This window comes from Apis mellifera, linkage group LG7 (assembly GCF_003254395.2).
Source record: "Apis mellifera strain DH4 linkage group LG7, Amel_HAv3.1, whole genome shotgun sequence".
Lineage (NCBI taxonomy): Eukaryota > Metazoa > Arthropoda > Insecta > Hymenoptera > Apidae > Apis > Apis mellifera.
Window position 1 is genome coordinate 2,352,413 of NC_037644.1, and position 15,630 is coordinate 2,368,042.

The window sequence follows — 15,630 nt, forward strand, 5'->3', positions numbered from 1 at the left end:
TTGAAATATCACTTTTATGTTTATAAATATTAACTAACTTCATGTATATCGTTTTGAATGCATTTAAAACAGTACAATGTAATATTGGATTTGACACTTTGAACAACAATTTTATATTTTTTTAGGTAAGACAGTTTAAATATTTATTTTTCCATAACTTTATTTATTAAAATTTATTATTTTTCTAATAAATAAAGTTATTCAAATTCTTTCAAATTATAATTTTTAATAATGATTCAATTGAATATATATTAATAATACTATAACCTGTAGTATCGCAGAATAAAATATAAATGCATTAAAAATTATCAGATTTCTATAATATTAATGTATTGTAATCATAATATTTCATTTGTACATAGCAATATACATGGAACTTGAATAAAAAACAATATTTTTCATGATATAAAAGGAGCATATAAGAAGAAGTTTCTGAAGCACTTTAAGCTAGGGAAAAGTCGAAACTCAGCATTCTCAGTGAGTGGCGCGAATCGCCGGCTGAAAGTACAATGGTTAAGCATAGCCAATGGCCGCCGCGAATGAGTGTCTCGTGTCGGTTCGGTTGCCGCTAATCGATGTGTTACTACGTGTTTTCGAAGTGTGCTAACTTGCATTCAACTCGATCACGCGTAGCATTAATTTGCGATCGATAATATGTCGAGTCGGCAGTCAAAAAAAGAAAAGGTGCGTTCATTATGTTGCATATCGCTCCTGTCTCTAATCATGTACGTCTCTTATGCGATCGGTACTCGTATACGTGAAAACAGAGTTCCTTTGACGAGGAAAGATCGCGGGCACGCGCGCATTTCAGAGAAGGAAAGAAAATATATATATGCATGAAAGAGCGAGAGCGAGTAAGCAAGCGAGTGAGTGAGAAAGACAGAAAGACAGAGACAGACAGACAGACAGACAGAGAGAGATGGAAAAAGAGAGGGTGACAATGACAGGGATAGGGATAGGAGAGAAAAGAAAGAAGGGAGAGTAAAGAGAGTACGGGGAAACAACCCCGGTAGCCGAGACACCAAAGGGTGTAGCGTGATTCTGATTTCTTGATATCCATTTCGTTGGTACATTTTCTCAAGCAAACGTTTTGAAGAACCTAACAATGGTACTTCAACTAATTCTCGTTTCCGTTGTGACATCGCAAGTGCGAGTTTGTCGAGCAACCGCGTCTTGAATGTGAATTGTGCTGTCGTGGCATTGTACGCTAATATAAGCGGTGCAATTTACTTGTTTTGTTCCAGGATACGACGAAGATCGGGAAGGACAAAGGAAAGAATGGCAAGGATGTTGAGACGAATGACGAGGTGAGGTTATATCGTCCTTCTATGTCCTTCTTATTGATGTGACTCGATTCATTACGAATCGACTTCTGTCATCATCAGTTTCTCCTATTATAGATTTTCCTTTCTATATTTATATATGTCATGTATTCAATTCGTTAAAGTTATCAAATGTTGACGTTGTGTCATTTCTTTAGAGAAAAGATTTTATTTAACAGTTATTCTTTGAAAGTGATCTAGTATCCATCTTCGACACTGTGCTACCTGAAATGTTTTTCTTTTCAAAGTCATGTACATGTGTGTATTTTAAATATATATTTCTCTGTGATATAATTTTTCAGTATTTTTTAATTAAGTTTATATTCTATGATTAATGTTTCTAAAATGAATTTAAAGTTATCAATGAAAAAATGTTGCTCGACACAGGTGGCGCTTGTGTATGGACTTAGTTGATAAATAGAAAACGATATAAACGAAAGATGTATTACGAAATAACCGATATTTTTTTAGTCTTTGTTTCTTATTATTTTTGTTATATAGGACATATTTAGATTTTCTTATTAAAATGATATGTGATTAAAAAAATAATCAAAATTATAATTATTTTCCAACTTTCTTTTCAATCGCGATTTATGTATAATATGTGTGGAATATAATTATTTACGATATGAAATCCAAGAATGGTATTAATGTGCAATTATATATGCACAGAAAAATATTTATTAATTACTAAAATTAATATGTTGCTTACAATTTGTAGAATAATATATAAATAATTTTCATCATATACATTGATTGATATATTTAATTTTTTTATATGCATCTTATATGTATATATATATATTATATATTATGATTTTTATTTTTTCGATTCGTTAAAAAGCTTATATAATTAATTTTAATTAATTAAATGAACAATATGATATATAAAATTGATGATTAATAATGATAAGTTTAATTTATATGAATAATCAATTAATAAAATAATAAATGTAATAAAATATTATTAAAATAAGATATTTATGTAATAGTATAATATAACAGTTCACTGAAGAAATTATATATTATGCTGTATTATTTAATTATTGATTGGTGATTGATAATAAAAAGATTTACAATCATTTAATTATTATTTAGTTTTATATAAAATACGAATAATTATTTTATTTATGATTTATAAATTTAACATAGACATATCTATATTTAAATAAATCGCAATTATTATTATTATTTCATGATTAATAATATTTATTATTTAAATAATATTATTTATACATATTAATTAATATTCTATATATATGTATGAATTGATACATAAATTTTTATTGAATTTTCATACTTTAAAGCATTTTTTTAATTTATCTTATCAAATGTTTACTTGTTTTTGTCTAATAAGGTAATAATTATTAAAAAATCAATCAAAAACTTGTAAGTTTTGAGGTAGTAACTATCAAAATTATATGCATGTATTTTCAAGAATATTCAATCAATCACAAAAATATTTAATAGGAGAAAAATTAATGTAACATATTAACAGACCGCAATTGTAGAAATAAGAAAAGTTAAAATTCATTTTACACAGCCAAGAGGGAATATTTATATATAATTATTATGAGATACACTTCCTCAAGGACTACATCATCAACTAGGTTCCTCAAGAAGAAGTTTTGTGATTGGTGTTGAAATCATTCTTGCATCTTTGTCAATTTTTTTATTTTACATTAATAAATACAACATATTAATAAAAGTGTTACTATATACTATATATATAATTGTCCAAAACTCATTCACAAGTAATTGTCATCTTTTTTGGCCACTAGAGGATACTCTAAATGGACATCAGCTCAGATGAAGAGTCAAGACCAATAGTGCATAAATGGTTTCAAGATCAACCACAAAACTTCTTTCGAGGAAGCCAGGCATTAATGCTACGTTGGAACAATTGTATTAAATGTAATGAAGATTACATATAAAGACATACATTTGCTTTTAAGAAACAATCTTCATTCATCAATTTTGAATTATATCATGACATTTAATGGAATTTTATATAAATAAAGTATTTTCTAATTAATTTATTTTTGTATAGTTCAAAGAGTATAATATTCTTTGATAAACATATTATAAAAATTATGTGATCCATTAAAACAAATAAAATTGTTCTATTTAGATACATATTTTTATTTAATGTTGTTCCATTGTTGAATATATATGGTTAGATTACATATATAATATTATTCTATTTAAATATGGAAGTTTCTCTTTTAACAATAAATTATTTAATTATTGCTTTACATATGCAATGTTATGCATATGTAAAGCAACATATTATATCAATTTGTTTATATTTAATTTTTATTTTTATAAAATTTTTATTATTTTTATTGTTTCTCTTATTTCATAGACGAATAAGGTAGCAGGAGGACCACCGGTAACTACTGCACCACCACCCCCAACGTTGATTAATAAAATTAAATATCAACCTGGAGGTCCTATAATAAAGAAAGATAAACGACAAAGTAGCTCAAGATTTAACATATCGAAAAATCGCGAACTTCAAAAGTTGCCGCTTCTATCTGGTAAGTCGTTATATTTTTCGAAAATTTCATAAAAAATTATATAATTAGAGTAATATAAATAAATAATAATGCATTGGTTATAGTTAGAATTAAAAATAATTAGAATAATTAGAATTGTTAAATATAAAGAAAAATAATTTATTCTGAATAAATTGTAAAAATATTATTTATTTATTTTATTTTTTTTCATAATAATTATTAATGTAATTATAAAAAGAGTTTTATCCGTGATAAATTTATCAAGATTTATTATTTCTATTTTTAAAAGCGAATCATAATTTTCTTCTCAATGATTGTTGTATAAAATATCGAATGATTTATTAGTATAACAAATTACAAAAAACGGAAACAATAGTAATAAATTATAATGCATTCAATGAGTGAACCGAAATATAGCTAGCATTACTTTATATAATTTAAAATATAGTGCATTTAATCATTTTGAATAATTTTCATTTCATTTTCAATATTTAAAGATGTATTTTAAATGTATCTTAAAATGAAAAAAATAAAAAATAAAAAGAAAAATATTTTAATAAAAGAAAAATATATTATTAATGTTTATTAAAGTCATAATAGCTAATATTGCTAATATTATAATTAAAAATTTCAAATATATAATTTGTTCATTTATATTTTAATTGATAATTAGAATTGTGAAATATTTAAAAAAATATTTTATAGAAAAAAAAAGTAAAATAATAAATGTAGTATTGAATAATATAATATAAATAATTAAAAAATAAAATTTTTTTCTGCTATTAATCAAATTAAGATTTTCACTAGAATAATAGAAATCTATAAAAAATTGGTTTATAAGTAATAATAAGTAAGTGATTGATGTATCGAAAGATCTACAAAGATTACACTTAGTTATTACATCTCAAATGACTTTGAATGTTATTTTAATAATTAATATTCCATAATATTAAATTTAATTCGTTTATAAAAATAATATCATTGTAGTATATCGCTTTATTTTTTACGAAAATTTTAATTTTTTAATACATTATTTTATTAAATATTATAGTATATTTTTTTTATCAATTTTAAAAAATCACTCTGTTTTTAAATTTATAAATTGAATTGATATTATGTATCGTCACATACATAATTCTAAAAGAGAATTAATTAATTACTTTTGTTTTTTTAATCCCGGTCACATAGGATTGCGAAAGCAGCTACGTCAGAACGTATCGATTGTAAGGCGCGGTGGTTCACGCATGCGCACGTGAAGCATTTGCGATTCCTACTTTTTTAACGTAAACAGTCCTTTCTCGTTCAAACGGCCTTTAGTATCAGCAATATATTTTCTTTATCCGAATTTGTAACTTGTTTCTTTTGATTTTTTTTTATATCTACTTAAGATCAAGTAATTGAGTAACGAAACGTTCGGAAATCTTTGTGCATTTATATCATACAGATATATGCCCGGTTCTTACTCGAAAGAACAGTCAGTTACGTCGAAGCAACAGATTGTTATGTGAACAAGGAAACCGGTGCGTATAGGAATGTAATTTACCGTGAACGGACCGGAAAAAGAAGATAAATTCCGGTGATAGATATCAAAAACGTAGATTGTTGAATAATAAAATGGTTCATGTGGATGGATATATTCCTTTTTCAACTGGTGGCCTACCAAAAAGTCCAAGCTTCCACCAGGGACTTGCCTTGGCTACTGCTCTATCTCGAGAATCGAATAAACCTTACTTAACCAACTTCACTTCGCATTATCAACCATTACGACCCCTATTAATCGGTAATGAAACCTCTGAAGTTTGCTTCTTGTTTCGATTCTCGTAATTATCAAATAGATGATGAATGATGAGTATATATTTAGAGAAAAATAAGGAGGATATGTATAAATATTTATTGAGAACAGTAGAAAAACCTAGGTTGTATGAAATGAGTTGAGATGTAAAAGAGAGAGAGAGCGAGAGTGAGAGAGAAAGAGAGAACGCGCGCGCAGAGAGAAAGAGAGAGAGAGAGAGATGTAAACAGTTCATTAAAGATTATTAATAAAAAAGAAAATGAACAAAAAACAAGACAGGCATGATGATTGAAAATAAATAAAGAGTATGATAGAGATTCATAAAAGTATTGGAAAAAAATGTACAAGAAAAAGAAATATGGAAGAAAGAAAAAATGGAAATCTATGCAAGAATGTGAGAGGAAAAGGAATGCTATGAGAGAAAGTTTACGGTAGTAAAAGTATGAGAGAAAGAGATGTATGATAAAAAGAAAAAAAGAACATACGGGAGAGAATAACTACGAATTGTGTGCATGTGTATTCATTTAATGTGTGCATGGTTTGTTTATTAAAAAAGAAAAAGAAATAGAAGTATCATAGAAAAAAAAAAAAATCCAAGAAATTCATAATATTATTCGAGTATATACATACATATGTATAATAGGATGTGCGTACGTGTGTGCATATTTATCCGTGAAAGAAAACATGAAATTCATATGAATATATTTTATATTTGCAATCATTGATGCAAAGTATTTCAAGAAGTTTATTTTAGAAAACGAGCTTTTTGTTTATACAAATATTGATTAAATTTCTTAGATATTTTTTAATTTTCTTTTTATTCTAGAAACGCAACAAGGAAACGAAAGGGAAGAACTTTTCATCCAGAAATTACGTCAATGTTGCGTGCTGTTCGATTTCGAGTCCGATCCCCTTTCGGATTTAAAATGGAAAGAGGTAAAGCGTACCGCTTTGAACGAAATGGTCGAATATGTCACCAAGAACAAAAATGTGATTACGGAAGCGATATATCCTGAGGCAGTGAATATGGTAAGTGAACTATTTAACGCGTTAGTCATTGAGATTGCAGATACAATAGATATATTACGTATGATTATTTTTCTAATTCGAAATTTTTCAGTTCGCAGTGAATCTTTTTCGCACTCTTCCTCCATCGTCAAATCCAAACGGAGCTGAATTTGATCCGGAAGAGGATGAGCCAACATTAGAAGCGGCCTGGCCTCATTTACAGCTAGTTTATGAATTTTTCTTACGATTGCTTGAATCTCAGGATTTTCAACCTTCTATCGCTAGACGTTACATAGATCAAAAGTTTGTACTGCAACTTTTAGAGTTATTTGATTCGGAAGATCCACGTGAAAGAGATTTTTTAAAAACAACGCTTCATAGAATTTATGGGAAATTTTTGGGGCTCAGAGCGTATATTAGAAAGCAAATAAATAATGTTTTTTATCGATTTATATACGAAACCGAGCATCATAATGGTATTGCTGAACTTCTCGAGATTTTGGGAAGGTAATTTTCAACTGTTCATTACACAATATTTGTTTTATTATATTTTATCATAATAAAATAAATTCATTGTTCTTTTTTTTTTTTTTTAGTATAATCAATGGATTTGCATTACCGTTAAAAGAGGAACATAAAGTATTTCTATTGAAGGTGCTTTTACCTTTACATAAAGCTAAATCGCTCTCTGTGTATCATCCCCAATTGGCGTATTGCGTGGTTCAATTTTTGGAGAAAGATCCGTCGTTAACCGAACCTGTTATTAGAAGTCTGTTGAAATTTTGGCCAAAAACACATTCCCCGAAGGAGGTAATGTTTTTAAACGAACTCGAAGAAATTCTTGACGTGATCGAACCTGCGGAATTCCAAAAAGTTATGGATCCGTTGTTTAGACAATTAGCGAAATGTGTATCATCTCCGCACTTTCAGGTATGCAATATTTTTATTTTTCACATCGATGTTTATACAGACTTAAAATTACTTACATATTTTGTTTCTTTTTCAGGTCGCTGAAAGAGCTTTGTATTACTGGAACAACGAATACATAATGTCACTTATATCGGATAATTATTCAGTCATTCTACCAATTATGTATCCAGCATTCTATAGAAATTCCCGAAATCATTGGAACAAAACTATCCATGGTTTAATCTATAATGCATTAAAGCTTTTTATGGAGATGAATCAGAAAGTATTCGACGAGTGTACTCAACAGTATTATCAGGTATGCTCTTTGTTCATTTATTATAAAACAGGATAAGAATGTAATATTCATTGAAAATGTTTGTAGGATCGACAAAGAGAAAGAAAACTTATGAAAGACAGAGATGAAGCGTGGATGCGCGTTGAAGCTCTGGCAATGCGACATCCAAATTACAACGCGACTATAAAAGGTATTACGAATACAACAATTGGCACAATATCGCAACAACAATTGGACAGCCCTCCGCCCGATGAAGATGGTGATACTGATCAGACACCGCTTACATTGGAAAAAATAGAGGCGAAAGCAAATGAGGTATGGCAAATCGATCTTTTTCTCTCTGTTTTTCAACAAGTCTAAAATAAATTTTCTTTTCGTCGTAGGCAAAAAAAATGACGAACTCTAACAAAACAAAGCCACTTTTACGGAGGAAAAGCGATTTACCCCAAGACACGTATACAATGCGGGCATTATCTGATCACAAACGTGCAGACGAATATCTCGTTACGCCACCGGATCCTAATAATTGCTAGTCTCTACCGCAATCTCTTCCCATGTATCCTCTCTTTTGCTGCAGTGATTTTGGGAGTTAGCTTTTTCGAAGAGAGAAACTAAAAACAGCGATGAGTCGAATCTAAATCGAATCTGATCATCACATTCGACGAAAACCGCCCTGCAACAGAGTTTGATATCGTTAGATAGAGAAGTCAACAATGTCGTAATCCAATCTTCCCTACCCTTCGTCTTGTATCAGTATTATCGAGATATATATATATATATATATATATATATATATATTCTAATATTATTTTTTCTTCGTATCTCGATAAATGGAAAAAAAAAAAAAAAGAAAAAGAAAAAAAAAGCTTTCTCTCACTGCACCCAGCACATTCGGAAGATGTATCCATGTCCGTAGTAATCTATAAAAAAAAAGAAAAGAATGCTGATAACTTCCTATATACTCTTTGAGTTATAATTTACATAAGATGTCGCGAGAATTATGAAAATATTACATACTCGCTATCAAAGAAATTAAAATCATGAGATGTAAAAGAAACCTAGAGAATAAGGGTCCTAAGTGTGTACATATATACATACATATATATATATATACACACGCGCGTGCGCGCGCCCATACACACACACACACACATACATATATACATACAGATATTTTATAAATTGTAGATTTCTTGTATATGGAGAAATCTATTGCTGACAATAAGACAATCTTTTCATATTCGTAAATTTTTAAAAACCTTTACATTTTTCAAATTATCTATATTCCATGTATAAAAGATTGTTTATCGTTTAAATTGATACGCAAAGTCTTGAATTTAAATCTCAGATAATTTATCTTTAAAGATTGAATTCAATAAAAGAGATTGTCTTGCTTTTGGCAGGGGATTTTCTTCATATTATATAGAAATTTATGATTTATCGAACACCATTTGCATAGGATATATTGCCATGAGTGAATAAAAATTTATCACTTGATTCTGGGAATAATTTTGGCATTTTATTTAGAAGAATTGAAATTAATTACTTGTTTGTATTATATATTATTTATTTATATTTTTATATTATGTTTTTAAATGAAAAAAAAAAAAAAACTTCTTGCATTTATAAAATATATGGAAGAGGTTATTTTTTTTCAAAGTTTTCTAATTAAAATAAATATGTTTATTCAAAAATATATAGGTATTATTTAAGCAATATATCAATATATTGCAATTGGCAAAAGGTTAGGAATTTTTTTTTTTACGTTACTTAATAAATTTTGAGAGTACTTTTTGCACAATATTTTTTTTCTTTTTTTTTTTTTTTCAAGTTTTTTTTTATTTCAAAATCTCTCTTCGAATGATAAATTATTGTTCACTCACAGTATATATATATATATATATATCCTGTACTCTAAATAAACAAAAAAAATTTTATACGAATTCGAAAGAAGTCAAAAAAGAATGGCCGCGTGCTTGATGTTGTAATAATAATAACAATAAAAAAAAAAAAAAAGAAAACAAATTTTAGTACGAAGTTTGAGGCGTTTACTCTTCTGGGCGAGATTTCCACTGATGCGAAAACGACAGATATTTAATAATAAACAAGTGATATATGTTCAAGTTGCTTCAAACGCTATCAGCTCGTAATTAGCGCCAAGAAAAGGAAAAAGAAAAAAAGAAAAAAAAGGAAAAAAAAAAAGGAAAAAAAAAAAAAGAAAAAAAAAAACAAAAGAAAAAATTGCAAAAAGAAGTGAAAAGTCGTTTTAGAGTTTAGATGAACGTGATAGCACTATTTTAGAATAATGGATTGTCATAAATCTAAAAATTCCTGAACGTACTACTTTTATATATCTGTCGTGCCTAGATGCCTGTGGAACGCATTCGCAAGAATCGCCTCTGCCAGAGGCCTATAATTAAGAAATCGTTAAACAAAAGGAGAAAAAGAAAAAAAAGAGAAAAGAAATAATAAGCAACGAGTTATATATGTGACGTTACCAAATGGTGTAATTATCGCATTATCGAATTTTTTCAAGAACGCTTACAAAAATGTTGTGTTGTTGCACTGTCAGTTTCATGGTTCAAGAGAAAAAGAAAAAGGAAAAAAAAAAAAAGAGCAACATTGTATACTATAGTTTTTTGCTGGCGAAGAAAAACAAGGGGAAAAAAAAAGAAAAGAAAAGAAAAGAAAAGAAAAAACGAAGGATGTTCGAAATGTTGAAAGAATCGAGGAGAGATTGAAAGAATTGGAGCGCGAGCGGGAAATTAAAATTGCGTGTGAACACCTGTTGGTTGATTTGATCAAATGTGCCCTCATCAATTTTACTTAGGCGTTTTCGCTATATTTCCTCATGTTACTCCTGTTTATCGGAGTTTATGGAGATTCCGTTTCCATAATAAATAATTGAAATTTAAACAAAAGAGACAAAAAGAGCGATCCAAGCGAAATATCTATCTTTTGTCTTTGCGCTGCTGGCAGACTGTTATGTTTAAACATTGTAAGGGATGAACTTGTTGAAAGATACGGTTAGCACTTATTATTAAACTAAAAAATTAAAACCAAATGAGATAAATATAAAAGAAGAAAAAAAAAAAAAAAAAAAGAATTATTTACTATTTAATCATCCCTTCAGAAGGAGAATGGCTGTTTTTGTTATGGAAACCATTTAAACAATATGAGTATTCTTGTCGATTTTTTATTAATCAAGTGCAGTGTAATCTCGATGAACCTCGTAAAATTCGTGCGAATTTGTTTGGATCATCGATTTTTATTAAAAAAAAAACACTGTATTTTACGCAACATATATTTATAATTAATAAAAATATTTTTAGTAAAAACTTTTCATCATATGAAATAGGTTTACATTTTTCAGTAATATACCTAATTAAAAAAAAAAAAAAAAATAAGTAATTAAATTGCATTTACTGATGCAATTGTGCATATAGTTTTTATTTTTTTTTTTCTTTAATTTTCATATCTTTGTATGGATTATCTAATATGGACTCTAATATGGATTATCGGGATTACATTGTATTTTTCAATCGTTGAAGTCAATCTATAAAAAAAAAAAAAAAAAAAAAAAAAGAAAAAAAAAGGAAAAAAAAAAAAAAGAAAAAAGTAGATAATAATGTTCGAGAGACGTGTCTCTCCGATAATGCATGTTTTCAAGTTCCGTCTCTTATTGCATCTATTCTTTCACTTATATCATTTAAGATACATCTTTAAAATTTACAGATTTCATTGTAGAATCAGAAGAAGATCATTCGAGTTTCTTGTGCTTAAATTTTTCAGAAGACTGTTACTGGCTCATCGTTGGTTGAGTATTATCGACTTTTTCCGACTTCCGCTTTCGTATTGCGCATACAAGCTTAATGATATAAACAAACAAACAAACAAACAAACAAAAAAAAGAACAAAAAGAAAAAAACAAAAAAAAAAAACGAAGAAAAAGAAAGAAAAGAGGGGAAAATGAAATTTGATTTCATTCGATGTAGGTTGTTCTTTGTAACTCTGTGTATGGGTTACCTCGAGTGAGTTTAAAGATTCATTTTCAGCAATGTTTTATACGTTTTTTATGATAAGAAAGTCAGCCAACAATCGAGTATTTTGTAGGTAGAAAGATATAACATATGCGATGAACGATTTAATTTATGTAAGGAAGAGCGAGGATATCCTGTAATAGAAAAGGAGAAATTATTATTAGGCAGCTTTTTGAATCTCTAAAAAACATCTTTGTTCTTCCTTACATAAAGTTTTACGAATTTAAGAGTTATTCAATAAAAAAAAAAAAAAAAAAAAGAAAAAAAAGATAAAAGCAAAAAATGGTAATAATAAAGAAAATATTCATATGTACAGTGACTTGCTTCGAACTTAGAGATATAAATCTACGTGTACAGAATGGATGGGACATATACAGAACTGTGTATCAATGTTCAATCAATTACAAAATTTTTTTAATGATCGCTTCGTCCGGTCGATTCGATTCCATGCATGCATATATTCCTTTACAATTTGTTGGAAGCATAATTTTATAATAAATAAATCATTATAATGAAACAAAAAAATATCTTTTAATTTTTATTAAATCCTTCAAGATCCCAAATTATTTTTATTTATCAAAAGTCATATTCATCATATTATAAAGGCAGTTATAAAATTGGATTGTTTAGTAATCTGTTTAGATTAGATATAAAACATTTGCCATTAGTGTAAATATTATAAATTACAGTTATATAGTGTCTTGAACTTGTGATTGCATTAATAATAAGATTACTGTAATTTTATATTTTTTTTTATCGAGAATAATTGCATGATCTTAAGCTGTGTTCATGATATAGACAATTCTAACTGTCAATTTAATTTTTTATGGCAGAATATTCTTTAAAATACAACGTATGCTAATAAAATTAACAAAAGAGCTTTGAGAAAATATATGAGAAGAAATAAAATACAAGTATTCATGTTTAATTTCAGTTTTACAAGTTCTCCGTTATTTTATTCTTATTTGATTCTTAAAATTTTAGAAAACACGATTATAAAATGTTTACTTCTTATTTATTTTTGATCATAATTAAAATATATCAACTTTACGCATTCTTGTTTCTCTCTTTATAAATGATTTTTACAATTTTTCCTTTCTAACACATTGTTTTTTATTTTGTCCATAACATTGTTAAAATATCCTATAAATTATTTCGACGAGAAAGAAAGTCGACGAGAAGTTTTAATAAAAGAGTAAACTCGATTGAGAAAATCGTCAGATTATAGAGGATTATTAATACTTCATACCAGTTTCATCGTCTTTTCGATCTAGTTGACCGCCAACGTGTCAGTGACTCCCAGCATTCAACAGGTATCTATACAATCGATGTATGTTTGTGTTCTGTACTATCCCCGTGGTGGCGTTGTATTGGTATTAGTGATCTGCGCTTCCTTCGAAGAGACGCTTGCGCCGGTAAGGCAGACTCACCGCGGTCCGTGGCTATCCGTTATTAGTACGCCGCCGACCGTCGAAGGTGGATGGTCTTTTGTTTATAAATCGGGGCGGTCTATTGTGTTATTTTTGTTTATGTGATCAGTTTTTCTATGAAATAAAATTTTCGAGTAATCGAGTAATCGACGTTTATCGATCGTAGACACGGATGTATATCGTTCGCAAAATCATCGATAAACGAATCATGGTGATGGAATCGCATCGATAGAATTTTCGATTTTATTCAGTATTCGATTATTATCGATACTGTACGTTGAATCAGTTGTATATTAGGGTATAGAATGAGTGGATTTTCGAAGCTTAATATTTGGTGGATGATACGTGTGCAGTTCAAATTGTTTCTTGATTTTTCATCATTCAAAGTTTATTGTGAAAGCGAATAATGAGCTTGTCACGAGTAGAATTAAAATAAGTCATGTGATGGAGAAAGTGTGATATCGAGGAATGTTTATACGTATATTATCTTCAGTGAAGTTGTGAATTCTACGAGAATGGTACACATTGTATGAAATATAAAGAATATTTTTTGGAAGAAAAATTGAATCACAATAATATGCATGCGTAGGTATTCAAATTTATCGAAGATTGTAGAAATTCGCTATCTTCCGCGATATTTCAAAGACATTGATAATACAAAGCGATTGTATATGCCATAAATTATTCCTTGCATAAAAATTTCTCGAATTAATATTTTTTCTTTTTGTTATATTCATGTTCCCGCGCTTACATGTCCATTCTTCTTTTTACCATCTCTAAACAAATAATTAATAAATTTATTTTTTAAAAAACTAATATTTCATCAAATATTTTAAAACAATCGAATAAATAGATACTTATATATAATACTTTGTGAATTCATCCTATGAATATTTTGAATTTATTTTTAATCTGCTTATTTTCTTAATATTTTTTTCAGAGACTCAAACAAATTTAAGTAATATATAGATACAAAGGATTTTCAAAGGAAAAATTTGAAAGAAAATTAAGAAATAATGAATTGATTTCGAAAATGATTAATCTTCATTTTATCGTTTCCAATTATAGATAAAAGAAACAAAGAAATTTATCTGAATGATATTTTTGATAAAAGTTGAAAATATAAGCGTTTTATAACTTTCATCTATCATTATATATTATCATCGTAACGAATTATTAAACAAATTATTTTTAACACCTAAAAATTGTTAAAATTTGACGAGAATTTCATTTTCATCGTTGCCAATATAATTCGATTTGTCTGAAAATTACATAGAATTACAATTAGGGATTGAAAATATTGTAATTTAATCTACTATATAAAAAAAATAAAAAAATATGCAGAGAAAAGGATGAAGATAGTACTTTAAATAAAAAAAATCGCGAGATATGTAATCTATATGAAAATTTTTTTTTAACAATATAAAATTTGATCAAGCGAAATTGAAATATAAAATAAAGATACGAAATAGAAATAGAAAATGGAAATATGCAGCATAACATCAATTTTTTTTTTTTTAAAGAATCAAGACAAATATTTGTTTAAAAATATTGAAATTTTAACGTAAATAATTTTTACATCTGCGTTAAATCCTCAAAAAATTATTTCAGAGTTTAAAGGATGCACGAAGAAATATACGCCTCAAAAAAAAAAAAAAATGATTCAAAAGTTCCGCGATCGAAGTAATTTATTTCAAATTATATTTTATTATATTTCACCCAACTTTCCTTCCTTTAAAATAATTCTCTAGGCAGGCGAAAATTTATGATAAGCAGTTTAGAGAAGAAAATCAAATCTAACCAAGCTCGTAAAAAATAATTTTGTACAGTTGCAGAGAATATTTATTATCGAAAAAATTATATTAAATTTTTTGTAAAAATAAAGAAGTAATTCGACTTTCTATGATTAAACATTTGTTATAACAATAATAATAATCATAAATGATAATAATAATCGAATAAATTTTAATCGATCGATAATTTGATTATATAAATGATTCTCGTGAAGTTCGTTCTTCGTGATATTCGAGAATTTTATCAAGCAAAGCCAGTACCATTCTCGAAGAAGTTATTAACACGGGTTGTTCGATAATTAGAGGAAATGAGAGAAAAGTAGGAAAGTGAAAACAAAAACGAAAGTGTGAACTGCAATGTGCAAGAAAAAAAGTGAGTGTGCTTCTATCAGTAAGAGAAACATAAGAGAAACACGGCAACGATGACGGAAGGCGGACCTAACATAAGCGTGAGTAAAAGATAATTTTCACTTTACGCAAGATAGAGTTAAATTATGACAATTTATGAAATTATTTATTTTC

The 15,630-nt window shown here is 27.8% G+C and overlaps 2 protein-coding genes across 11 annotated transcripts in view; both read left to right on the top strand.

Annotated features, from left to right (window-relative positions):
* The first annotated feature begins 106 nt into the window (after window positions 1-106).
* LOC408949 (serine/threonine-protein phosphatase 2A 56 kDa regulatory subunit gamma isoform) lies at window positions 107-8,778 on the top strand. 6 transcript variants are annotated; one of them, XM_026441678.1, is made up of 10 exons: window positions 669-684; window positions 1,245-1,307; window positions 3,104-3,236; window positions 3,688-3,862; window positions 6,460-6,662; window positions 6,754-7,148; window positions 7,238-7,571; window positions 7,648-7,866; window positions 7,933-8,160; window positions 8,229-8,778. In XM_026441678.1, the coding sequence occupies exons 5-10, from the start codon at window positions 6,594-6,596 to the stop codon at window positions 8,376-8,378; spliced, it is 1,395 nt and encodes a 464-aa protein (XP_026297463.1). In that variant the 5' UTR covers window positions 669-684; window positions 1,245-1,307; window positions 3,104-3,236; window positions 3,688-3,862; window positions 6,460-6,593; the 3' UTR covers window positions 8,379-8,778. The 6 variants fall into 6 exon arrangements, with proteins under 6 accessions (XP_016768484.1, XP_392477.4, XP_026297463.1 ...); XM_006559833.3 differs by lacking the exon at window positions 669-684 and adding an exon at window positions 931-1,108; XM_016912995.2 differs by lacking the exons at window positions 669-684; window positions 3,104-3,236 and adding an exon at window positions 107-125.
* Window positions 8,779-12,807: 4,029 nt separating this feature from the next.
* Window positions 12,808-15,630, top strand: part of LOC411229 (venom dipeptidyl peptidase 4-like) — a 239,919-nt gene continuing 237,096 nt past the window's right edge. The window contains exons 1-2 of one of the 5 annotated variants that reach the window (XM_006559829.3): window positions 12,808-13,904; window positions 15,412-15,557. In XM_006559829.3, coding sequence (XP_006559892.1) covers window positions 15,531-15,557 — 27 coding nt within the window. In that variant the 5' untranslated portion in view covers window positions 12,808-13,904; window positions 15,412-15,530. Of the gene's footprint in view, window positions 13,905-15,323; window positions 15,558-15,630 lie in introns of all 5 variants that reach the window. The other 4 variants (XM_006559827.3, XM_006559828.3, XM_026441677.1 and 1 more) reach the window with 4 other exon arrangements.

Excerpts from the sequence above, each read along its gene's own strand:
- LOC408949 (XM_392477.7), top strand. The coding sequence starts at position 655 with ATGTCGAGTCGGCAGTCAAAAAAAGAAAAG. Across the intron at positions 1,308-3,687 it reads ATGTTGAGACGAATGACGAG|ACGAATAAGGTAGCAGGAGG; the intron begins GTGAGGTTATAT and ends CTTATTTCATAG. Across the intron at positions 3,863-6,459 it reads AAAGTTGCCGCTTCTATCTG|AAACGCAACAAGGAAACGAA; the intron begins GTAAGTCGTTAT and ends TTTTTATTCTAG.